This window comes from Camelina sativa, chromosome 9 (assembly GCF_030686135.1).
Source record: "Camelina sativa cultivar CO46 ecotype springtype chromosome 9, ASM3068613v1".
Classification (NCBI taxonomy): domain Eukaryota; kingdom Viridiplantae; phylum Streptophyta; class Magnoliopsida; order Brassicales; family Brassicaceae; genus Camelina; species Camelina sativa.
The window spans coordinates 35127625-35150768 of NC_141888.1; the positions used below are offsets into that span (position 1 = coordinate 35127625).

Genomic DNA, 23144 nt, shown 5'->3' on the forward strand with positions numbered 1-23144 from the left:
TGAACGTAACAACCACAAAACAATTAAGATGTTTAGAACAAGCCTGTTCACTTGATGACAAGGCCGAAACAAAACACTTCAAACGTTCACTTTTCTGTACAGTTGACAAGAACCTAATACAGAAACAATCCGATGGGGAAAAGGCTGGAAAAAAAGGCAACCTAGCTTTGCTACTGAAAGAGATGCAAAAAGTTTGACAACGTGATCGCTCCAACCTATGCTAAATACTTCCACGATCTTGGTTAATTACCGTTATCAGATCCATGCCCTGAGCTGTCGCTATCAGAATCTGCATAACAAATGAGGAATGTGAGTAAATCTGGTTTGGAAATGTGATGTTGATAAGGAAAGAACAGAACCAGTTTAAAAAACTTACCACTAGAACACGAGCCTGAGCCACTACTAGAACTATTAGAACTACTTGATCCACCAGCATTTACTTCTTGTCGAACAGGGGATGCCACATGACCTTTTAAAGTGTCAAAAACAAATTAAAGAAGAGTTATTGCAGTGGGGCTAAAAGACTAATATAGTAGAGTTTGATACTATCTTATGAATCAAAATCTCACATAATTCAGTACCTTTTGGGGACTTAAGGCCAGTTGTTAGAGTGCTCTGCGAAAATGGAAGAAGAAATATTATAGTATTAGCCTAGTACGAGTTATATGAAAGAAGTAAGAGAAGTGAATAACAATTAGTTATTTGCTCTCACCGGTTCTTGGACACTATTGTGAACAGATTCAGCATCTCTTTCTGAGCCCAATGCCAGTTCCTCCTTTTTCTTGCTCAAGCTCTTCTTATATTCAGTGACGAATCTGTAAAGCTCCCAAAGTGTTTCGAGATCAAGACTATCAATATCTAACTCAATCTCATCGTCTTGTTGAGCGAGTTCAGGATTACTCTTCTTTATAATCTGCACAACTGCCTCTAGCTTGTCATAAGGTAACTCCTGAAGGTCCTCACTAAGACTCCGCTTCTCGTCAAATGTCAAGTCCCTGTTTTCAGCTTCAGGCTTCTTCTCGGGTACAACAGTTAGAACTGCAGGTTCCACTGGGTTTGTCATCGATTCTGCTCTCTCCAAAATCCTATTTTCAACTACTTTAGGTGGTGGAGGAGACGAGGAACGTGAAGGAGCACGTAACGGTAATCGCTCTACACTATGAGTGTTCGTTGAAACAGGAGCATGGAAATCAATATCACGGACTGGTGTTTGCCTCCTAGTAAGTAACTCATACTGCTTTTCAAGCGGCGCCCATTTCTCTTCAAACAGATTCAACAAAATCCCAGCCATACTATGCACATCATGCCCAACAGGATTATACAGCATTGCATTGTTAAAAGTAAGTCTAACATCCTCAGCAAACTCCAAAGGTGACTTATACCAACTCTTACTCAACCTAGTCTTCACTGTTCCCAAATCCATAGGCTTCTTAATTATATTGTGATAATCATGTAAACCAAGCCTAACCGTATCAACAGGAGTATTGAAAACCCATCCAGACTTATGCTTCATCAACTTCGTAAGCAAATTGTTGCAGCTCTTCAATATCTGAACCGTACCTTTATCAGTAGCTGCTCCACCACCCTTCTTACCACCGTTCGCTGCTGTTTTGACCTTCTTGTTCGACAGAGGTGGTAGTTCAGCGGACCCAAAACCGCCGGCGAAGTTACCTTGTGGTTCGAGCCGTTTAATCAAGCTTCTAACTTCTTCAAGCTCAGACATTAGTTTCCGTTTCAAGTTCCTAACTTCAAGCTTAGAAATTGAGCTCAAACTTATCTTCATCATCTGATGGTTCTCTTCCGAGCCAAGCGAATTTGACGGAGACACGAGCGGAACCGGTCTCACCGTCGTGGGTTTCGTTCGTTTTTGGCTTTTGTTTCCACTATCACTCCATTTATGCTTCGTCTTCGAAACTCCACCGCCGGCTATAGGACCAGACGCCATTGCCACTCGTTGACGATTTCTCCCAAACGAAAATTTAGGGTTTTTTTTAGGGTTTGAGCGCCAATACTGTAGATTTCAAACAAGGAATCGAAAAGATCGTGTGAGAGATTTTAGGATCGGTGGTGGTTCATGAACATTCAACTGAGATTGCAACGACGAAAACACAAACCCTAGGAAGCAAATTTTTTTTTGGAGTCGAGAGAATCGCGTAGATACACGCGCATTGAGCTCACGCGCGTTAAAAGAAACCCGAGAAATTACACATGTGTTAAGTGTGACGGGATATTAACACTCCTACGCGTCCGAAACTAAACCGAACCTAACCGGGGAGAATAGAAACCAGATGTAATAGCCCGGTTTAGTAACAAATTGCAGTTGATTAGTAAAGAGATTTGACTTAATTGAATGTGGCCATGTGCAATTACATTGAGAAACGAAACTTTGATATAAAAACTCGAGAAAAGATCCGAAATTTAAGCAAAAGAATCAACCTCAATAGTTACAATATCAAAATTCACAAAAGAAGCAAACCAAGAAAATGGCCTTCAAGAACCATTCTTCAAGAACAAGTCTGTCTTCTTCTTCTTCTTCTTCTTCCACTTCATTCAGGTTCACAACAATCATTACATTAGCACTCATCTTCTCTTCTTCTTACTACATCTTCTTCTCACAGTTCGATTACTCTCCGGTGACATTTTCCTCTGTGAATATTCCTCCGTTCGCTGGAGATCTTCGAGACCTTACATTCCCTTGGAACAAACTCTCTCTCGGACCAATCTCCGAGAAGCTAAAACTCGCTGTCTTTTGCAAATCATGGCCTGTTGGTTCGATCCCTGGAGGAATGGAGCGTCACGCTTACACTCTCTACAATTCTCTTGCCTCAAGAGGTCACGAGATTCACGTCTTCACGGTTTCTTCCGACAGAAGTAACCAAGAAGAGTATCACAACAAAGGAGATCTTCATGTCTACTTTGCTCCAAACGAACACGGCACTCTTAACCACTCTCAAGCTTTTGAGATCTTCGACAGAATCAACGGTGCAGATGATCATCATCCCTTCGATTATGTTCATACTGAGAGTGTTTCTCTGCCTCATTGGCGTGTCAAAATGGTTCCTAACGGTGACATAGCTGTGACATGGCACGGTATCTGGTACGAGATTATGCATTCAAATCTCTTCCAAGAGCTTTCGAATGATCGTCCTACTAGCTCTGATCTTCAACAAACGATGCCTAGACTCGTTGATGAGATCAGATTCTTCCCGAGATATAAACAGCACATTTGCATAAGCAACAGCGCGCGTGAGGTTCTCGTTAACATCTATCAGCTTCCTAAGAGAAACGTTCACGTTATAGTCAACGGCGTTGACCAGACCAAGTTTGTGTATTCCCCTAAGTCTGGTGCTACGTTCAGGGCCAAACACGGTGTTCCTGATGGTAATGGGACTGTTATTGTGATGGGTGTCTCTGGACGTTTGGTGAGAGACAAAGGACATCCACTTCTCTACGAAGCGTTTGCTTCGATCGTTAGAACGCACCCGCAAGTGTATCTGCTTGTGGCTGGATCTGGTCCTTGGGGGAAAAGATACGCGGAGTTAGGTGAAAACGTTAGGGTGTTAGGAGCTTTAGAGCCAGAGGAGCTCTCTGGTTTCTACAACGCGTTAGATGTGTTTGTGAATCCGACGTTGAGACCACAAGGGCTTGATTTGACGATCATTGAAGCGATGCAGTGTGGGAAACCGGTCGTAGCACCTAAGTATCCGAGCATTGTTGGGACAGTGGTAGTGGATGAGCGGTTTGGGTACACGTTTTCACCAAACGTGAGATCTCTTGTTGAAACTTTGGACTCTGTTGTAAGAGATGGGTCTAGGGTTTTGGAGATGAAAGGAGTAGCTTGCAAGGAATACGCTCTTTCCATGTTTACAGCTACTCAAATGGCTTCGGCTTATGAGAGATTCTTTATGTGTATGAAGAATGAGAGGTATTGTAAGTATCCTCTTCCCACAGATGATTAAATTTTCATCGTTTTTTGTAATTTATTTTTATAAAGATTCTTTTTGTAACTTACTTCGAATTATTTTCTTGAATTACTATTTGTTTGATCGTCAAGCTCAAGGTTGGGACGACCTTGTACGTTTTTGTAGATTTGTAACGAAACTAATAAGAAGGAAATAGAAAATTTTGAGACATCATAGGTTTCATAGTTTTGATCTCTTAAAGAAAGATTATAAAATTGAAGAAGTTGACTTCGATCTTAAATAAAAAGTATAGTTTTCCTTATAACCAGATCTCTGTGTTTCCCCTGTTTCTTTTTTTTACTTCAATCACTATCTTTCTCTCTCTTTTTTTATATATATGTTTTTGTAATTTTGGTGGACGATGAGGAGAAAGAGTGTATTATATACTATACTTTCCAAACATAATTTTAAAGTGTTTAATCTACACGAGCCACCAAGAGAATCAATACAGGATAGCTTAAACTAATCAGTTTCCCTTTCTCATACTTTATATGTAAAGGCCTCTCTACTAGACTTACTATATAGTGGAATGTATAAGGTACGTAAAGCATGCACAATTCGTAAAATCCGTAACGAAGAGATACATCAATTTATTGGTTACGCCGAACGAACAAACAAGGCTTACAAAAAAAAATAAGAGAAAAGGATCGATATGTTTTCTTCTAAACCGGTTCTTCTCGATCAAGAACAAAATATACATCCTCCAATGTAAATCTACTAATATATTACTTAGTGATGGCGAGGATCGGGACCTCCAGGGCTTAGTCTCATAGACTCATTAAAACCTCTTTCCATTAGCTTCTCCATACTCGCTTTCAACACTTTCTCTGCTTCTCTCATCATGCGCCCTCGTTTAACACCATCTGCGTTTGGAGATCGCTGCTGCAGTGGTCGAGACGCTGATGAAATCGATAAGGAAACACATATCAAGAATAAGCACAGCCAGAATTTCAAGTTAGCCATGTGTTATGTGCTAATGATTTAATTTAGAAAGGTGTTAATGATATTGTAAAGTTGGTATACAATGGTTTTTGTGTATTTTCATCACATGCTTGAGGCATTTATATAGAGAAATGGCATTGGGGGTCATGATGAATCTCATTGAAATGCTATACATTATAAAATAGATAAGACGGTCGAGACGAGAAAAAAAATAAAGGCGGTCGTGGGAGGAGATTTATAATCGAGGCTAAATAAGATGCACTTTTTAATACATATGCAATATTCCTTTTGTCAACATATAATGATAAAAATATATGAAAGCTAAGAAAAATACAAAGAATGAAAACTTTTTGAATAATGCATGCGGATAAATTCATTAGTAGATTGTAAATGTATTCATAGTATATACCCACAAAGGAAAATTTTCAAGGAAAAAAAAGGTTTAAGTGTTGAAGATGACATGTGTAATTAGAGTGCCTTTGAATGATAAACCAACTAAACTACTTCATAATATAAAAAGGCAAATATGGGGCACAATTGTGAATGGACTCAAATTTTAAAAAGTTGTTGTAGTTAGAAGTCAATCGATGCCGACTTTTTTTTTTTTTTTTTGGGCTGGCCTTTAGTTTAGTTTACCATTTGAGTTAACTAACGTAACTCCGACGCAAAGGATCTGAGTAACGTCGTATTTTTTTGGTGATTCTATCGACTGAAAATAACCGAAGTTATAATTTTATAACAAGATAAATATTGTCACTAATAATGAAAAGCAACCATGAATCTCTGAATACTACTATGTCGATATTATTGAATAGACATTTAAAATAAATAAAAGAGAACTTAGAGAATATTCATGAATCATGAGTTGAGGTCCAAATCACTATCTTTCTCACTTTGATTCTTTAAAATTAATTATAGAGACTAGGACAAAGTCTATCACTCTATTTTATTTCTGTTAATAACAAGTTGAAGACTCTTTATGATATTAAAAAGGTTTATTAACGGAAACGATTTTGGATTTTGTCTTTTTTTTGTGCAGAATTTTTTGGATTTTGTCTTGGATACAAATGTGGCGCTTTAGTTTTATAGACTAAGTGAAATACCAATTGGAAGCTCGAAGAAAAAGTGATCAAAACACTAACTTCAACCCAACTATTAAATTTATTTATCAAGAGAAAAAAGAAAAAAAATCTATTGAAGAGACAAGAATAGACAGACGAAATACCTAATTTTTTAGATTGTTTTAAATATGCTTAGATTGGATTACAAGAATCTTAGATTTTACGATGGAGATACGATTTGTATAGTACTGGTTTATTTAGATACTCAAGATTCTCTGATATATACTCTATGTATTCATATATTGTTTACCAAATTACAAAATAGGTTATGGAAACATGTATTGCAAAGATAAATTGATGGTAGTCTAACTCTTTTCGTCAATTTGATGCTAAGACAATAACCGTATATCAATCATCTAAACATCCCAGTTTTTGTTTAAAACACGTCTCTACTCTCTCTACCTAAACCGCTACATGGCCGAAAGCAATATACGTTACATAACTTGACGGACCTATATATAATGTCATTGTTTAACACATTGATAAAGTATTGATACAAACTACTATATTACATAGAAATTAAACGTTATTTGTTTATCTATTTTAACCTTTTTAACGTATTTCTACTTCTGATAGGTATGTAAATTATTTTGTTCTTGCTATAATATGAATTTTTTTCCGTTGACAAGTGAATATTTATCATTTTTTAATACATGCAGAGGTATGTGCTCGTTTGTCAATAAAATAAACATATCCATTTCTTTATCGTCCGTTCGTGGACCAGAAAATCATTTTTTAATACGTTTGTGGAACATTTTAACCATACCTCATTTGATAAATTTAGAAACACTTTGCGAGTTGGACCAATACCACATGAAACACCATGGTATTAAAACAATATTTTCTTAACACACTTCTCAATTCTTTATTTATTTATTTCAACACTAATCTAAAAAGAAAACTCATATAACCAATCTATACATGATTAATTATGGGTTATAAACTCATAACAAACGGGCAAACACATGTAAAAGGAACAAATATTTAGAATCCTACAAAAATACCAAAACATTTGTTGGATTGTATGCAACCCAATACGTGGTAGTCTAGTAATATCCACGATCCTCCTAAAACTGTATAGTTTCACACTCTATTTTTGAACGATTTACACCTTTCGTAATTGTATATTCTACTGGATAGTCCTAGACACTTCAAACAAAACTTTTCTAGCTAGAAAACTATCGTTTCACAAAAAGGTACATATGATATGAGTAACAACTGAAATCCAAAATGAGACCCCTTGAATAAAAATAGCACTATCTAAGACTCTAAGTACTAAAGTATAGTCGGTCCTCTCCGATGAGTAAGTGTTATGAATGGTATTAGACGTAAACTAACTACTACCTCCCTTAAGTGGTCCTCACTCCTCTGGACGGCACTTTCTTACATAACGCACTTCAACTCTTCTTACTTATTTTATCCAACTTTTTCATTCCATTTAGCTAGAAAATATAACTAAAATAATTATATTTATATTCTTTTGTCTAGTGTATATGCTTGTATGTCAATTATCTTTTGAGTTAAATAACAATCATAGGATTAAAATGGATCATGATAGCTGAAAAGAAGATAAGTTAAAGAAATCTCTAATGCATGACGGTTTGATATGCATAGAGTCACTCAGGTCACAACTTTATTACAAACCTTTTTCTTGAAAAAGGAATTGGTAAGAACAAATCAATCAAGGTGTTGCTTTGCTGTAAAGTCAAACCATTTTTGTAAGAAAATGATACTTTTCGAAACTTGAAATATCACTTTGTCAGATTAACAATTTGATTTATGCTATACATATAAGTGAGTTTTCCAAGAAAGAAAGAACAATATTAGTTGGACTCAAAATTGCGATCAGTGACAACTCCTACCATTCGTCGAAGTCAGATAATTAACAGGTAGACTGTAGACGTTCAAAGTGAAAAGAAGAAAAAAAACACATCAAGTTTTGACATTACTTTGAGTTTCTGATCATAGTTACCAATTATCAAACTTGTTTGAGAATATATCTATTTTCATTCACAAAAATGTATCTTTAATATTGTACGAACATATAAAGTAATAAAACTAATCAGGCAAGAGAGGTAACCTGTCAATGCCATAGGGTGAACCATTAGACTCGCCAGTGCTACAACCGAACTCGTCAAGCTCTTCTCCGTTCTCTTCTTCAACCTCTCCTTCATCTTCACCGTCGTCTCTGTCTTCTTCTGTCCCATAAGGGATGATCCGTAGATACATCTCATCCTCTCTCCATTTTCTTTCTGATCGTAAATTATACTTCCTGACTAGCTTTCCTTGAAGAGACACGATCTTAGGTTGCCTCGGTAGTAAATCGGCTGTTTCCTTTTTCGGTATCACTATCCGCTCTATCGCTAATCTCGCTTCCTGCATGTAAACGATTTTGTGTTAAGAAATCCTGAATATGTGGTTACTATCAAAGAAATTTTGACTAGCTCTTTAGTTACCTCTAAGGCGTCCATTTTTTCAGATAGTTTTAGACGTTCTTCTGATCCAAATTCTCCGAGACCATCTTCGTAATCAGTTAGTAATGCCCGTATCGCCTTGGCCACTTGAATACCTGAGTTAGTCTGCAAGACAAAAAGCTTCTTTTGGTAAAGAGGCTGGAACTAGAAAACTGGAAGAATAAGAAATTCTTAGTTTTTTCTTTTACCTTTGTTACATAAACAGGTATACCGTGAGATGTAGCTAATGCTTTAATCCGAGGATTCTTCCTGATCTTTGCTTGTAATGCGAGTATGGCTTCTGCTTCGCTAATGTCGTCAGTTAACTCTACTGCAGTTTCCATCTCTAGTTGTTTGATTGCCTGAAGAACAGTTGATTCTGCAATCTGAGTTGGAATCTGTGTATTAGTATATGGATATCAACAGATATACATAAGAGTATTAAAACTGGAGAATCTGCAAAATTCATTCTAATCTTACCCCATACACATATAGATACATCAGTGTCTCTTGCCCTGACGATTCTGCTTCAGTTATCTCCTTAGTTGGAAGGACTTCAGATACCGTTTCCTCATTGGTGAGCTTCGAAACATCTAATGTTTCCTCTTCATGTATATTATCCACAGTCGTCTCGTCGATGAAAGGTTCCTTCTCCATAATCACTTCCACTCCATGAGACTTTACTTTTCGGATTTCAACGTTTGGTAATCGACCTTTTAGCCAGGAGATGAGTCAAAAGAAGAAAATTAACTCAAGCCAGATCTTAAAATGTTGTTGTATCCAAATAGATGCTGCATTTATGTATATGTACTTTGCATTTATCAACAGTTCCAACTCAATAAGATAGGATCTACCTGCGAGAACAGCATCAACAGTTGCTTCAAGTCTACGATGAACTCGAACTTCAGTCTTTGAAACTATTTCTGCACCACAGTTAAATGTTGGAGGACCTTTTCTTTCAAGGACAGTCTTCTGGCCACCTCTTCTGGTCGCTTCCTCATCTCCAAGAGTCACACTCTGCCAAAGGTCTCCATTAATATGTCTGAAAGAATAACTATTAGAGAATATAAAATTGGAATGCCGTATCACTAGTTGTCAGAAAAAGAACTGATCCAGAATTATAGTCCATCGAGTTCCTACAACATGATATCACTCAATATAATCTGCTACATGTTTCCTGTGCCCCGAATCTTGTTATGCTGACATAAGAGATCCATGGGAAATGGTCAACATCAGCCCCTTAAACTAGTTTCTTAAGAAGTACAGTGCCATAAATGGCAATGATTTATGCTAGAATGACGATTGGTAAGAGATTCTCATGATATGTCAAACAATATATTGTTTTGGGTTTGAACGGTCTGCAAAGATATCATGTCTAACCTGTACACCTCCAACCAGAAGGTCCAATGAAGGATTCTTAATCAAATTCTCAATGGTAGCTCCATGAGCAGTGGCGACTAACTGGATTCCACGTTCTGCTATTGTACTTGCAGCTATCGCTTCAAGTTTAGTTCCAATCTCATCAATCACAATCACTTGAGGCATATGGTTTTCTACTGCTTCAATCAATACCTGAAGGTAAGCAAATTGAAACACATAATAAACCATACCTCATTTAAAAATAAACAACGCTCAAACTATCCTACAAACCAACCTTGTGTTGTATGTCAGAGTTAGGGACTTGCATCCGCCTAGCATTACCAATCCCTGGATGAGGTATATCACCATCACCACCAATCTCATTAGAAGTATCAACAATCATTACTCTCTTCTCATAGTCATTTCCTAGCATTCTCGCTACCTCCCTGAATAAAATGACTATATCAAATCCATGGAACTATATGAGCAAACTGATCAAATGTAGAAGAAACTAACACAAACCTAATCATTGTAGTTTTCCCAACACCTGGTGGACCAATAAGCAACAATGAGTTCCCATCTTGAACAAGATCACGCAGCAAATTTGCGCTTCCTCTAACAGATCGACCAACACGGCAAGTTAATCCAATAATTTCTCCTTTCCGATTCCGTATCGCACTAATACGATGCAACGTCCGGCTAATCCCAGCTCGATTATCATTAGTGAACTCACCAACCTGACCAAATTCATGGTCTTAGACTCTTAGCAAGCAAGCAGCTATAGATGTTTCACCGGAGAAGAAGAACCAACAAAAAAAAAAGAGACTCACCAACCTGAGAGACAGCGAATTCCAAATCCTTAAACGTAACAGAGTCGTCGGAGATAACAAAATCTCCAGAAGGGAATCGCGCCAGAGGTGTACGACCTAAATCCAACACAATCTCAATGAGTTCACTAATCTCAGGGTGCTCCTCAAGTGTCCTTCGTATTTCCTCCGGTACCAGAGCCAAGAGACGGCGTAACTCGTCATCGAAGTGGTCCTCGTCGTCTTCTAATTCCGGAACGGCGATTGGAGACGAAGATGCTGAAATAGCAACAACTCCAGGTGAAGAAGACGAAGGGAGGAGAAGGAGTTTATTGCGGAAGAGTTGGTGATAGAGAAGAGATGATCGACATCGGAGATTGAGGATTCTTCTTCGTTCATGACGACGTAAGTGCGTTAATGGAGGAACATGATTACGGCTCAGTGATAAGCTCAGCATATTCCTCACTCACCTGATTTCTTTTTTTTTTTTTTTTGTTTTCTTTTCGAGAAATTTAAATATGAACCGTTCGCCTACCACGTGGACGAATCATCACAAAACACGTCAGCGAAAATTCTGAATTAGTTGACAAAAAAAAAAAAAAAATTTATTCCAATAACGCAATTATGTCTTCATCATACAAAAGTTCTGTTCTTCTTGATCATACACAGCAAGAAACAAAAGGAGTCTTAAGAAGCTTTCATTGTGCTTTTAAGTGGCTGTTACTGTGTATCCAGTGCGAGATCGCGCCATGTTTCAGCATCTGCTTGCTGAGTTTCCTGATCTGAAACAATCGCAATTACGATGGCTTACATTAGTCGCAAAGCAGCTGTATATATAGATGATCACAAAGCTCAAAAAACTCTCTGAAACAAAGCTGACAATTTAGCTTTACAGTGTTTGAAACATACACAAAGTGACATTATGAGATCTTAACATGGGGGGGTTTAATATCTTGGATCAGATAAGGCATCACCAGTAGTGAAAGCTAGCAGTTTTAAGAGACGACTATGTGTTCAAAGACATTAGAGCTATATAGAATCAAATAGCTAAAGTACAGCAAAAGCAGAACAATAAAGAGACATACTGGTTTCTTCAGTATCTTCAGTCCTAACAGCAAGCACTGGAGGCAATGGAAGATCTGCAACAATAACACCACAACAATCATCGATGAAATTGGATTTTGGGGGGGGGGGGGAAAATACAATGATCTTGAGGTATAACGTGCAAGGAAAAATAAGTTACCATCATCAGGTAAAGTGTCCCTCATCCACTCCTCGTCCACAATGTCTATCAGCATACCAAGACTTACTTCCGCCATGTTCAAAAACCCAAAGCTTTGAATCCTTCAAATTTTCTAAATAAAATCATTCAGTAAGCAACATATCTACTACAAGAAAGTAGTATTATTGAAGTACAAAGTCAATTGATTTGCCTTTGTACTTGTACATAGCAAATTAATTGAACAGAACTGGGACTTCTGATTCTGATAACCAAAATTTAGAATTTGGGAAAGTGACAGTATCTAGAAGAGAGAACACTGATCAATAACCTATATATATATATATATATATATATATATATATATGAAGAATTGAAACAATCTACAGAGAGTTTCGTCGGAGATAGACAAAAATTAGGGTTCTATTTGAGTAATATCGTCGAGCAGTTGGTAAACAATCTAGGAACGAGACCGTATATGAAATCACAGACCGAAAGTGAAACCCAATTCTTAATAAACAACACGATTCTCGAAGAAAAAAACCTAACTTGGATCGAACTTAGTAAGAGATTCACCTGGACACCTGGTTGGTAGAGACGATGCACCCGTACTCCACAGACAAAAACTACAACCTTTTTATTTTTACAAAAAAAGTTTTTTTTTTTTCTTTTTGGGTCGTAAAATATAGTAGTAAATAACAGTGAACCCTCCAGTTAAATGAGAGGTTTTCGAAAAAGCTGATGAAAATTTCAAGTTAGGGTAATCTCTTCTCTTTTATACGGTTCAGAGCTAAAGCCCCCGGCCATAAACAGCGATCGACGACTACCCCTCCTCGCCGATTGCTTGCTTCATTCAGGTACTTCCTTCTTCTTCTACTTGTTCACTTTGAGAAGTTTTATAATAAAGTTGGTTACTTTAATGTGTTTCTTCGACCCAGTAAAGTAATCTTGCGATTTTCGTTTCTTCCTTCGTGATTCTTGTGAATTAGAAATTTGAGAACTTTATGTTGACTTCAAATTTGTGAAATTTGGGATACTCTTCTAACACAGTGTACCAATTCTGGTGATTTGTTTCTTTTCAAATGCATTAAATCAGGTTTCTCAAAGGGAGCAATGAGTTCTTCACCGTCCTTGGAGATATTAGGTATGAATCTTTGATACTCTAATTTATATTCTTGGTGTTATGTTTAAATGTCTCTGAAGTCACTTTTTTTTTCTCGCAGTTAGAGAAGCTGAAGGTTTCTCTGTGTGGAATGGTCCTCCATTCACTAATAATCAGCCAACTCTCAAGCTTGAACGAGTTTCATGCTCCAACACCAAGTTCAGTGTTGATGGATCCAAGCTTATGGCAATGAAATCAGATGGGATCATCAGTATCTATAATTCCTCCAGCTTGACAGAAGTGCGGTCGTTCACTATAGCTAATGTTACGGCTGCTGAGCTATCTCCATGCGGGACTTATCTTCAGACTTTTCAAAAACCCACTACTCCTCAGGAGAAGAACGTCTCTGTTTGGAATACTGAGACTGGAGATCTGGCACATAGTCATTACCAAAAATCCATTACTAAAACCACATGGTAAGCAAAGTCTCAGTACTAAATTGCCAGCTTATAATATGCGTGGATATAGATAATAGTCTTTTGTGCTTATTATACTGCTTTTATGAATGATACGGGGTGTTTTTGTGTTGCTATGTAGGCCATCAATTCGCTTCTGTCCTGATGAATCTTCCGCGTGCCGGTTAGCTACAAATGAGGTTCAGTTCTTTGACCCGAAAGATTTCTCGAAAGGAATAACATCCCGGATCAGAGTTCCTGGGGTTGCTGCATTTGAGCTTTCTAAAACGCCAGCTTCCCATGTTGCTGTGTTTGTTCCAGAATCAAAGGTGCTTTTCATTGCTTGGGCTAACGCAGTTTGCTTTTAAATATTAAAAGAAACATATTTCCTTTTATATGCTAAGTCTGTTATTGTCTTTTCATTCGAAAGGTTGTCTTTTTTCCATTCTGAAAGTTGCAGAGCAACATGTGTATAATTGTTTCCCCTGTGGACAAGCAATTCTGACATGTTAATTCTTACATGTATAGGGGAGTCCAGGCAGTGTCCAGATATTTGGATGTGGGAAAGATTTGCAGAGTCAGCCAAGTGCTCGACGTAGCTTTTTCCGATGTTCTTCTGTGCAGTTTAGTTGGAACCACGGTTCCACTGGACTCTTAGTGGTTGTACAATCAGATGTTGACAAGACCAACCAAAGTTATTATGGGGAAACAAAGCTACACTACCTAACAATAGATGGCACACATGAGGGCCTCGTTCCATTACGTAAGTCCTAAGCTTAATATATCTGCTGTTGTGATTGCTGGTGGTACTGAATACTGAATCTTTGGTGCTTTAACAGGTAAAGAAGGACCAGTTCATGATGTTCAGTGGTCTTTTTCTGGTACAGAGTTTGCAGTTGTATATGGCTGTATCCTTTTTCCATCAGCTATAACGAGTTATTTATAAGAGTTCATTTAAAAATAATGTTTATCAGTTGACAGTTGACATGTTAATCTCCTTTTGTTCTTTGCTTTGCATCTATACGCTCTTTTGGGCATGGCTTTCTTCGAACATTGTTTTTCCTTTAACTGTGACTTCAGTTATGCCTGCTTGTGTGACAATCTTTGACAAGAATTGCAAACCCTTGATGGAACTTGGCGAAGGTCCTTATAACACTCTCCGATGGAACCCAAAAGGGAGAGGTATGATTCTCTTCCCTCTTTTCTTTGTCTCTTGTTTTTGTGTCTTTTTAAACAGAGAACTTATGTATACATGTTTTTGCAACAACTTCCAATCGATGTTCCACAGTTTTATGTGTGGCTGGATTCGGTAACTTGCCTGGTGATATGGTAAATAACGATTCCTTGTCTTCTTCATATTTTCACTTTTGGGGTGACAATTAGTCAGCAGTTCTCATTTTCCTTATTAAACAATTTTCTATAAATGGTGTTATATTTCAGGCATTCTGGGATGTTGTCAACAAGAAGCAGCTTGGAAGTAATAAAGCCGAGTGGTCTGTAACACATGAATGGTCTCCGGATGGGCATTATTTCTTGACTGCCTCAACAGCACCAAGACGTCAAATTGACAATGGGTATGTTAATACTTCTTGCCACATTATTGTCATTGAGTTTGGTTTCTTTTCCGAACAGAACGAGTGGTGAAATGAATACTGTGCATCAATTGTTTGTTTTCATGCCCGCATATCTTAATCTATGAATGTATGAACCAGCCACTGTTATATTTACTTTGTCAGAGATGGAATTTTTGTATTTTTCTCCTTAGTTTAAACTTATGTTCTATATCGTCGCTGTCTTGACTGAAGGATGAAAATCTTCAACTACGATGGAAAGCGTTATTTCAAAAAGGCGTTTGAGAAGCTGTATCAGGTATGTCTCTTCAACAGCTTTGAAAAAAAAATACATTAATTACCAATTGTCTTACTGGAGTGCTATGGTTATTTACCTACAGGCTGAATGGAAACCAGAGTCTCCGGACAGGTTCGGTGAGATCAGCGAACTTATCAAGTCAGTTGAATCATTGAAACTCGGCGAGGGAAAATCGCAAGGTCCTCATCTCTTTGTTTAAACACTTAAACCTGTCTCTGATTGTAAGAAAGTTTTGTGAACTTGTCATGTTCTTAAACGATTTCGACTGATCTATCTTAGGACAAGGATCAGGTCAGAAGAAAGCTACTGTTCCCAACACTATTGCAAAAAAGCCGGCTGCATATCAACCTCCTCATGCTAAGCACGCAGCTGCTATTCAAGCCGAGGTAACTCGACAACTTTTCTATAATCTCAAGTGATATCAAATTACTTATTATTAACCACACACAGTCATGATTCTGATTCATACTTGAATCAGAATACGCCTGTCCACAACCGAAACACCAATGGGATATTCACTGTTACTACCTTTTTTAATTGAACTTTTGGCGTCACATATCAAATATGTCTCTGATAGTTTCATTATTTGCAATTGCAGTTGCTTGGAGTAAACACAGCAGGGTAAGTCTCTTTATCTTAGAATACATACATACATAATCTGAGAAGCCGTCATGCATATATTGATAGATGCTATGGTGTGTTAATGCAGAGAGATGAGCAAGAACGCTCTTAGAAACAAGAAGAAGAGGGAGAAGAAGAAAGCGGCCGAGGCTGCTGCTTCTGGAGCTAACAACGCATGACTGAATAAGTCCCACTCTTTGATATGAAACTTGAATGGAGATTACAGTTTTGGGATTCTCGGATGGTAATAAAGATTCTATAGATCAGTCAGAAAACGTTATGTGAACCTCTGTTTTTCCTTTTTACATTTTTCTTATCAGTTGTTAACCCGCCAAAATCAGAAGAAGCCTAAAGATTAAAGAAGAAAAATCCTATATTTTGTGAGGTGAAAACTAAGCGTCTCTGCTTCAAAACAAAAATTAACAATGTTTCATTATAAAGGAGGAAAATGAATGTTTTAGTTGACATTCATTTTGTAACTTAGTGAGTTTTATTTGTTATAAAGTGTTGTGTTATAAGTTATAAGTTATAACCAAAAAAAGCAGAATACTGTGTTGCACGTTTAGCAAACGATTATCACAATTTCATTTTTCGTGATGTTAAAACTGATTAATCTACTGTAAACCCGCATAGCTTCACTATTTTCCCAACTCTAGAAGATTCGTACTTGTTTATCTACTTGGCACACATGCATGTATAGTCAAACCGAACACATACACATAACTTAACACGTACATGACGACATGTATTATATATCCGGAACCTCAAGGTTCGTCCAAAACCTTACCAGGAGAAGATAAGAAAGCAGCAAGAACACGAACTCTTAACAAAAACATTGTCGTTAGATGGTTAAGTAATTGCATGCAATTTCAAGCTACGTGTCCAGCTTAAGACACTCAAGTCTCACATCTGTCCCTTTTTACTTCGACTTTACTTCTTTTGGCTTCTTTTAAACTCTCTCTGTCTCTCTCTTTCTTCTTCACACTTTATTGTTTAATTTCGAGTGTTTAATTTAGACGATAATGGCAACATCAGCTCGTAGAGCGTATGGTTTCGGTAGAGCCGACGAGGCTACACACCCTGACTCTATTCGAGCCACTTTAGCTGAGTTTCTCTCCACTTTTGTCTTCGTCTTTGCAGCTGAAGGCTCTATTCTCTCTCTCGGTTCGTGCATGCACCGTTCTGACTCTGTATTTTGAGTCGTTTCATATGTATTGTGACTTATATGAGTTGTGTCTTTATTTTTTCTTAGATAAGTTGTATTGGAACCACGCTGCTCATGCGGGAACCAACACGCCAGGAGGATTGGTTTTAGTGGCGTTGGCTCATGCGTTTGCTCTGTTCGCTGCGGTTTCAGCAGCGATCAATGTCTCTGGTGGACACGTAAACCCGGCAGTCACTTTTGGTGCTCTTATTGGAGGGAGAATTTCAGCGATTCGTGCCATCTACTACTGGATCGCTCAGCTTCTTGGAGCCATCCTCGCTTGTCTCTTGTTAAGACTCGCTACAAACGGCCTGGTAAACACTAAATAACATTCAAATATATGTGAGCTAGTATTTTGGCGTTGGCTTTAGGTTAAAAGTTAATTTCAACGAATAAGGACTCACATAGAGTTTGTGTTCATGCAGAGACCAGTTGGTTTCCGTGTAGCATCAGGTGTTGGAGTGGTTAATGGACTTGTTCTAGAGATCATTTTGACATTTGGCTTAGTCTACGTCGTGTATTCGACTTTGATTGATCCAAAACGTGGAAGCCTCGGGATCATAGCGCCGTTGGCAATCGGACTCATTGTTGGAGCAAACATCTTAGTGGGTGGACCATTCTCTGGTGCATCGATGAATCCAGCTAGAGCCTTTGGTCCAGCATTGGTGGGATGGAGGTGGCATGACCACTGGATCTATTGGGTCGGACCATTCATCGGTGGTGCCTTAGCCGCTCTTATATATGAGTACATGGTCATACCCACCGAACCACCTACCCACCACACACACCAGCCCTTGGCTCCTGAAGATTACTAGATGGAACTTTTTCTCATGTCACTGCTTTTGTTTGGTCTTTGGTCAAGCTTTCTTTGTGTGTATGAAATCACTTTGCATAGATACTTTGTTTTTATGCTGCTCTTTGTTTGTTGTAATAATAAGAATAAAGAATGATGATTTCGCAATACTCAGATCTTTTTACCAAACATATGAATTACAAGTACCAATATCCTATATAATCTAATCTATTGACTTTCTTCTTCTGTCTATCAGATTTTTTTTGGTCTGAAACCTGAAAAAAGAAAAAGAGCAAACAAAAAAAAGCTTCCTTCTTCTCTGTTTTGAACAATCTGTGTCAAGGTCCTCTCATCTTTTCAACAATCTGTCTACTTCTTTCCTCCACGTGACGTTTCTTCTCTTCGAACTTCTCTCCCACTTTCTTTCTGAAGTCGAACATCCTCGCCTTTGCTACCCCCATTTTCTTTCCCTTTGAATTTGAATCATCCTCCTCGCTCGACATTGTAGACGACATCGACGGTGATTGGATACTGCGCGGCAGAATGTCTCCGGCACTGCCATTGCCTCCTCGTGCTACCGTATCCTGCTTTTCGCTGCTTTCGAGCAACGGAGTCTGGAGTTCGTCCAAGGACTTCTGACTCTCTATTGTCAGAGCTGTGGAATCAGCTGATGGTGCAGACACAGGTACTTCTTCCATTCTAGGCTTCTGGGGAACAACGTTGGCAGTTTTCTGTACTTGTTCAGGAGTCGGTGGCTTGTCAACTTTAGATTTCGCTTCTGCAGCTTCGTGATCACTGGTCGAGTCTTGATTCAGCCACATGAACGGAGCAATATTGCGTTCGATCCAATCATCTTTTTCAGCTGTCATCCAAGGAATGGTTACGCTTTCACAATTGGGGAGCACCATGACCTCTCGTATTGCCGTCTGCAGAATTTGTTTATATCTTATGGTTAGTTCAAATTCTTTCACTAAAACAAAAAAAGACGCAACAGCTTTACCTTGAACCGGTTGACCAAGAACATAGCAACATGGCTGTTTGTGATTTTGTGTTCACCAACAGCAGAGGCAAGGTTGAATTCAATATCGGGCATGTTTGTGAAGCCAAACCACAGTTGATCAGATGGAGGCGGCTTCATGTGTACGCAGAGTGTCCCTCGAAGCGAAGACACCTCTATAGACAAAGTAATAGGGACCTGCAGTTTTACAAATGGAAATAGTCTTAAGTTACTACAAGAGGTAAGAAAAAGGTGGTCCTAATTCTGCTTTCGGTCCTATTAATCACACCACAATCCGTGGTCGTGAAGTTTGAGCGCAACAAGCAACGAAACTATCTTCTAAACATAACAGTAAAACGAAGATCAACCTGGGAAACTTGTTCAGCGATATTCTTCAGAATAGACTTCCACTTGGATCCATTGTTCGGAGCTGTTTTTGTACCTTTTAAACCCTTATATTCATCTGCACAAATAAAAAATCAATCTACTTTATTGTCCTTGGTCTAATGGCTTCTAAGCATTATGCCAGATCACAAGCAAAATGATTAGATGAATACATAAGCCAATCAGAAAATGTTGTACTAACCAGCTTTATCATTCCCACCATTTCTCACATCTTGTGCATCAACAATTCCTTCGGGGAGTAATTGCTTTTCAAAATCTGCAAGACCTTCAAGGAGACCAGGTGAAACATCCCCAGCAGAATTTGGCTGCAATTTTCCCTCAGCTATGCCTTTCTGCAGTTCTTCCTCTCGGGCATCAACCCGAGTTTCAACTTCAAGCCCCGCACCGCCAGTGTATTCAATATCTAGTTCGAACGCCCACACACCATTCATCTCCATTGGAAGAATTCTTGTACCGTGTATATAAGGTGGGAGGTTTCCAATGTCTACATCACAGCAGATTAATTCACCAATGTAGCTGGGAATTCTCATGTTGGACATTACCCGCTGTTTAACCAAACAAATAAAAGTTAGAAAAAAAAATAAACGCAACCAAAATCCAGATTTAGTGAAAGCTTTCATATTCATGGAACACACCTGGATTCGTTCGCGGACTAAAGTCTTCAAAACTGTGTTCTGTTTGACATCAAAGAACAGCCGGGAAATGAGTACGTTCAATGCCAATGTTCCTTCATCAAAAGACTTGTCTTCTAAATCTACATCCGATCCATGACTGCTATGGCTCCAAGAACGTGAGACAACTTGGACATCGGTTTCCTCAGGGATGTTATCTTGCATCTTTCTTGCTGGGGTGCTCTTTCCAGAGCTACCGGTAGATTGTGAATCTTGGTATGCGCGGGTTGAAGTCTTCTTGTCTTCACGACCCGACGGGGGCATATTCACTTTAGGTGAGCACTTTTTAGAAAATTTCTTCCAGAACAAACGAACCTTTGATGAAGGACCATCCACTTTAATCCCTTTGTCCAATGACTCAAAACTAAAACCAGCTGATGGTTTCATAAAAGAAGGATAAGCAGCATTAAGGGAAGCCAAATAGTATCGGAAATCGTCTTTCAGTTTGGTGGACCAAATGAACCTTTCCTGATTCTCGCAAGCAGCAAGACGAAGAGCCTTACACCATGACTCCTTCTCCCAAGAAGTCTCTAAGAAAATGTAAAACACTCGGTTTCCCTTGTACAAAACCGAACTTTTGCTTTCTACTTGTATAGGAAATCTTTTAGCCCTAACAAAAACACAAAACAAAAGGAAACTTAAGGACAATTTCGAAAATGGATTCGAAAAAAATAAACTTTTTTTTTTGACAATCTTACCATTTCCTAGTAGGTCCAGAGCCTGAAACAGCGTTAACAAAGCAACCTTTCAAAGTAATACAAGTCTGAGTGCCATCTGAATCTGACAAGATGAGCTTATGGTCTTTGATACGAGCAAATCTCCTAATTGGATGTACCTCCATGAGATCAACTCTCTTCTTCTTTTGCTCCTTTGGTAACTTCTCCTTCTTCATCCAATCCTTTACATTCTCATCCATTTCCATAATCCAGATCACTCCCTAAGATATAGGCATACACAGTCAATGAAAATTAAACATCTTTCATCACAGAGATCTAAAAATAGCCACCAAACCAAACCACAAGATTGTAATTCCCCACTAAATCCGAAACTCACATTTTCTCTCAATTAAAAACTTCAAAATTAGGGATACTCAATCTTTAGTTATCAAACTAAATTAGGGTTTCGAATCCCAATGATCAATTGCGGAAAGCACAAAACTTTAGAACTGAAGAGGGTTCTAGTCACCTGTTTGCTGAGACTGAAATCAATGGACCGGCGAGGATCAAAGTTCTTGGAAGTTGGATCAGAAGCCGAATTCGATTCATGTCGTTTATTACTCTTCCGATTCAACCGTTTCAGAACAAACAGAAACCCTATAACTTCCGCCGCAACGATCGCGAGAATTCCAAGTAAAAACCCGAACACGAACGCGAAACCCGCAAACGAAACCATTCTCCGGAGATGCTTCAAGTTTCTTTGATTTCGACCAGTTAGTGTCTCGATGGAGGGCAAATAGATTTCTTGTGAAAGAATCAAAAAGAGAAGAAGACGCGTAACGTTGTTGTTTAGTTCATTGTCACACTTTGAATGATGGTGGAGAAGAAGAAGAAGAAGAAGAAGAAGAAGAAGAAGGAAAGAATAGAGAGAGAAAGAGGGATGATTAATTTTGGTTTAATCTCTTCAAAATCAATTCGAAATTTTTCCAACCATATAATAATTTTCCCAAAAAGGAATTTTTTTTTTGTTTTGAACCAAATTAAAAAAAAAAAAAAAAAAAAAAAAAGATTATCAAAAGAGAGAGTTAACAAAAAGCGAATCTTAATATCTTCAAACTTATATGACAGGAGAAGAAAATGTTGAGAACATTTTGACCCAAAAACAAACAAACAATTGAAAGCAACCATAAATGTAGTGGTTGAAAACAAAAAAAATCACAAATTTTTAGTATCTTATGGATAATAAATAGGATATTCTGTTTAGGTGATTTGATTTTAGTATTGATTTTTTAAAGATTGAATTTATGTTAATTTATTTTAATTGGATATGATTTTTTATTTTTTTACCTATTGTATATACATGAAAATCTACACAAATTCATTTAAATAAATGAGGATTTTAGAGGTTTTACTGCCAGTGTTATAGGATTAGATGTGTTGGTTATATCAAAATATTCAAATGTTATTTTAAAATTAAATGTATATATTTTCAGATTTAAAAAATAAATAAATTAAAAACAGATAAATTTTTAGGTGTATCATTCAATTCAAAATAAGATGATTTTGTTATTTTAATGAGACATCTGGACTTTTTAATTGAATTAAAATACTTTTGTTTCATACATAATTACCATAAATTATTTGATTGTAAGTTGTAAAATTTAGAGCTCGGTTGCTTTAAAATAATTTGTGAGAAAACGACAACCAATTAGTATAAAATATCGGTTTTGATTGTTATCGGAAGTGGTTATTGAACTGTCTATATGAATAATATACCAACCGAAAACAGACAAGCTTTTCTAAAAAAACGTTAAAGTAAAACCAAAAATAACCACTTTGTTACATATATATGGAGTAAACATATCATCTTTTTCCTTAATTTTATACTAAAATCACTTTCTGTTTTATACTTTAATTATTTGATTGTCTACATGTTAAATTTTAGAGCTTGAAATATTTAAATATTATAAATGAGACAACGACAATAAAACTAAACAAAAAGGTCGATGGTGATTGTTGTCGTTATATAATTACCATCGACTTTTAAGAATTTAGCATGTAGATAATCATATATGATTTAATATTGTCCGTTTCCGGTTGATATAATAGCTCAATAACCGTTTCCAATCTAACAATTATTGAATTGTTTATATAACTAAGATGTCAACCAAAAATATACAATATTAGATCGGATTGAAAAAAAATTGAGAATTCGTTAGAAATATCCGAAAAAATTTAGAGCATACTTCAAATCAATTAAAATTAAAAAAAAAATCACTTAATACTTCAAATCAATTAAAATTAAAAAAAAAATCACTTAATACTTCAAATCACTTAATTATTCGACTATTTACATGTTAAATTTCTTGTTAAATTTTACACCCATATTTTTGTAATTTTTGGTAGATAGTTTTTTCTTTTTTTTGTTATCAGAACGATAGTTACACAGTTGAATAAGAAATCAGTAAAAAAGTTAATAGAACAATTAAAAAAGGAAATAAATACTTGT

The 23144-nt window shown here is 37.3% G+C and overlaps 7 protein-coding genes and 1 long non-coding RNA gene across 11 annotated transcripts; 3 read left to right on the plus strand and 5 right to left on the minus strand.

The window, feature by feature from the left end:
- Nucleotides 1-2204, minus strand: LOC104712922 (transcription factor GTE3, chloroplastic-like). The gene is made up of 4 exons (XM_010429918.3): nucleotides 713-2204; nucleotides 582-615; nucleotides 377-469; nucleotides 1-289 (listed from the first exon to the last, which is right to left on the minus strand). Exons 1-4 carry the CDS (start codon nucleotides 1943-1945, stop codon nucleotides 243-245), a joined length of 1407 nt encoding a protein of 468 aa, XP_010428220.1. The 5' UTR covers nucleotides 1946-2204; the 3' UTR covers nucleotides 1-242.
- Nucleotides 2205-2441: 237 nt separating this feature from the next.
- LOC104712924 (uncharacterized) lies at nucleotides 2442-4011 on the plus strand. The gene has a single exon (XM_010429920.2). It carries the CDS (start codon nucleotides 2484-2486, stop codon nucleotides 3957-3959), a length of 1476 nt encoding a protein of 491 aa, XP_010428222.2. The 5' UTR covers nucleotides 2442-2483; the 3' UTR covers nucleotides 3960-4011.
- A 518-nt stretch (nucleotides 4012-4529) lies between these two features.
- Nucleotides 4530-4974, minus strand: LOC109126593 (CLAVATA3/ESR (CLE)-related protein 1). Its single transcript, XM_019230281.2, has one exon. The coding sequence runs from the start codon at nucleotides 4923-4925 to the stop codon at nucleotides 4692-4694; it is 234 nt and encodes a 77-aa protein (XP_019085826.1). The 5' UTR covers nucleotides 4926-4974; the 3' UTR covers nucleotides 4530-4691.
- A 2988-nt stretch (nucleotides 4975-7962) lies between these two features.
- On the minus strand, nucleotides 7963-11206 carry LOC104712925 (protein SEEDLING PLASTID DEVELOPMENT 1). 3 transcript variants are annotated; one of them, XM_010429922.2, is made up of 9 exons: nucleotides 10668-11206; nucleotides 10360-10574; nucleotides 10133-10283; nucleotides 9859-10050; nucleotides 9333-9495; nucleotides 8959-9191; nucleotides 8688-8864; nucleotides 8482-8604; nucleotides 7963-8401 (listed from the first exon to the last, which is right to left on the minus strand). In XM_010429922.2, exons 2-9 carry the CDS (start codon nucleotides 10365-10367, stop codon nucleotides 8084-8086), a joined length of 1365 nt encoding a protein of 454 aa, XP_010428224.1. In that variant the 5' UTR covers nucleotides 10368-10574; nucleotides 10668-11206; the 3' UTR covers nucleotides 7963-8083. The 3 variants fall into 3 exon arrangements, 2 of the variants coding, with proteins under 2 accessions (XP_010428224.1, XP_010428223.2); XM_010429921.3 differs by having other exon boundaries at nucleotides 10672-11136; XR_015565912.1 differs by having other exon boundaries at nucleotides 8270-8401; nucleotides 9333-9677; nucleotides 10672-11140.
- A 20-nt stretch (nucleotides 11207-11226) lies between these two features.
- Nucleotides 11227-12569, minus strand: LOC104712926 (anaphase-promoting complex subunit 13). Its single transcript, XR_015565914.1, has 4 exons — nucleotides 12439-12569; nucleotides 11887-11998; nucleotides 11729-11782; nucleotides 11227-11425 (listed from the first exon to the last, which is right to left on the minus strand). It is a non-coding gene; the product is annotated as an anaphase-promoting complex subunit 13 (long non-coding RNA).
- LOC104712927 (eukaryotic translation initiation factor 2A) lies at nucleotides 12542-16388 on the plus strand. 2 transcript variants are annotated; one of them, XM_010429924.3, is made up of 14 exons: nucleotides 12594-12719; nucleotides 12959-13006; nucleotides 13086-13440; nucleotides 13562-13748; nucleotides 13948-14182; nucleotides 14259-14327; nucleotides 14500-14601; nucleotides 14708-14748; nucleotides 14860-14993; nucleotides 15225-15288; nucleotides 15371-15467; nucleotides 15568-15674; nucleotides 15887-15909; nucleotides 15998-16388. In XM_010429924.3, the coding sequence occupies exons 2-14, from the start codon at nucleotides 12976-12978 to the stop codon at nucleotides 16086-16088; spliced, it is 1536 nt and encodes a 511-aa protein (XP_010428226.2). In that variant the 5' UTR covers nucleotides 12594-12719; nucleotides 12959-12975; the 3' UTR covers nucleotides 16089-16388. The 2 variants fall into 2 exon arrangements, with proteins under 2 accessions (XP_087320760.1, XP_010428226.2); XM_087464634.1 differs by lacking the exon at nucleotides 15887-15909 and having other exon boundaries at nucleotides 12542-12719; nucleotides 15976-16388.
- A 228-nt stretch (nucleotides 16389-16616) lies between these two features.
- Nucleotides 16617-18074, plus strand: LOC104712929 (aquaporin TIP3-1). The gene is made up of 3 exons (XM_010429927.3): nucleotides 16617-17073; nucleotides 17162-17427; nucleotides 17539-18074. Exons 1-3 carry the CDS (start codon nucleotides 16932-16934, stop codon nucleotides 17926-17928), a joined length of 798 nt encoding a protein of 265 aa, XP_010428229.2. The 5' UTR covers nucleotides 16617-16931; the 3' UTR covers nucleotides 17929-18074.
- On the minus strand, nucleotides 18067-21854 carry LOC104712928 (uncharacterized). The gene is made up of 7 exons (XM_010429926.3): nucleotides 21165-21854; nucleotides 20678-20916; nucleotides 19944-20589; nucleotides 19490-19853; nucleotides 19272-19366; nucleotides 18907-19101; nucleotides 18067-18832 (listed from the first exon to the last, which is right to left on the minus strand). The coding sequence occupies exons 1-7, from the start codon at nucleotides 21369-21371 to the stop codon at nucleotides 18245-18247; spliced, it is 2334 nt and encodes a 777-aa protein (XP_010428228.2). The 5' UTR covers nucleotides 21372-21854; the 3' UTR covers nucleotides 18067-18244.
- Between the last annotated feature and the right edge of the window lie 1290 nt (nucleotides 21855-23144).

Excerpts from the sequence above, each read along its gene's own strand:
- LOC104712925 (XM_010429921.3), bottom strand. The coding sequence starts at position 11,100 with ATGCTGAGCTTATCACTGAGCCGTAATCATGTTCCTCCATTAACGCAC. Across the intron at positions 10,575-10,671 it reads TGGAATTCGCTGTCTCTCAG|GTTGGTGAGTTCACTAATGA; the intron begins GTTGGTGAGTCT and ends GAATTTGGTCAG. Across the intron at positions 9,496-9,858 it reads TTCTGGTTGGAGGTGTACAG|AGTGTGACTCTTGGAGATGA; the intron begins GTTAGACATGAT and ends GACCTTTGGCAG.
- LOC104712929 (XM_010429927.3), top strand. The coding sequence starts at position 16,932 with ATGGCAACATCAGCTCGTAGAGCGTATGGTTTCGGTAGAGCCGACGAG. Across the intron at positions 17,074-17,161 it reads AGGCTCTATTCTCTCTCTCG|ATAAGTTGTATTGGAACCAC; the intron begins GTTCGTGCATGC and ends ATTTTTTCTTAG. Across the intron at positions 17,428-17,538 it reads GACTCGCTACAAACGGCCTG|AGACCAGTTGGTTTCCGTGT; the intron begins GTAAACACTAAA and ends GTGTTCATGCAG.
- LOC104712922 (XM_010429918.3), bottom strand. The coding sequence starts at position 1,945 with ATGGCGTCTGGTCCTATAGCCGGCGGTGGAGTTTCGAAGACGAAGCAT. Across the intron at positions 616-712 it reads ACAATAGTGTCCAAGAACCG|AGCACTCTAACAACTGGCCT; the intron begins GTGAGAGCAAAT and ends CCATTTTCGCAG. Across the intron at positions 470-581 it reads TGGCCTTAAGTCCCCAAAAG|GTCATGTGGCATCCCCTGTT; the intron begins GTACTGAATTAT and ends ACACTTTAAAAG.
- LOC104712924 (XM_010429920.2), top strand. The coding sequence starts at position 2,484 with ATGGCCTTCAAGAACCATTCTTCAAGAACAAGTCTGTCTTCTTCTTCT.
- LOC109126593 (XM_019230281.2), bottom strand. The coding sequence starts at position 4,925 with ATGGCTAACTTGAAATTCTGGCTGTGCTTATTCTTGATATGTGTTTCC.
- LOC104712928 (XM_010429926.3), bottom strand. The coding sequence starts at position 21,371 with ATGGTTTCGTTTGCGGGTTTCGCGTTCGTGTTCGGGTTTTTACTTGGA. Across the intron at positions 20,917-21,164 it reads ATTTCAGTCTCAGCAAACAG|GGAGTGATCTGGATTATGGA; the intron begins GTGACTAGAACC and ends CCTATATCTTAG. Across the intron at positions 19,367-19,489 it reads TGGTGGGAATGATAAAGCTG|ATGAATATAAGGGTTTAAAA; the intron begins GTTAGTACAACA and ends TTATTTGTGCAG.
- LOC104712927 (XM_010429924.3), top strand. The coding sequence starts at position 12,976 with ATGAGTTCTTCACCGTCCTTGGAGATATTAG. Across the intron at positions 14,749-14,859 it reads GTAACTTGCCTGGTGATATG|GCATTCTGGGATGTTGTCAA; the intron begins GTAAATAACGAT and ends GTTATATTTCAG. Across the intron at positions 14,994-15,224 it reads AGACGTCAAATTGACAATGG|GATGAAAATCTTCAACTACG; the intron begins GTATGTTAATAC and ends TCTTGACTGAAG.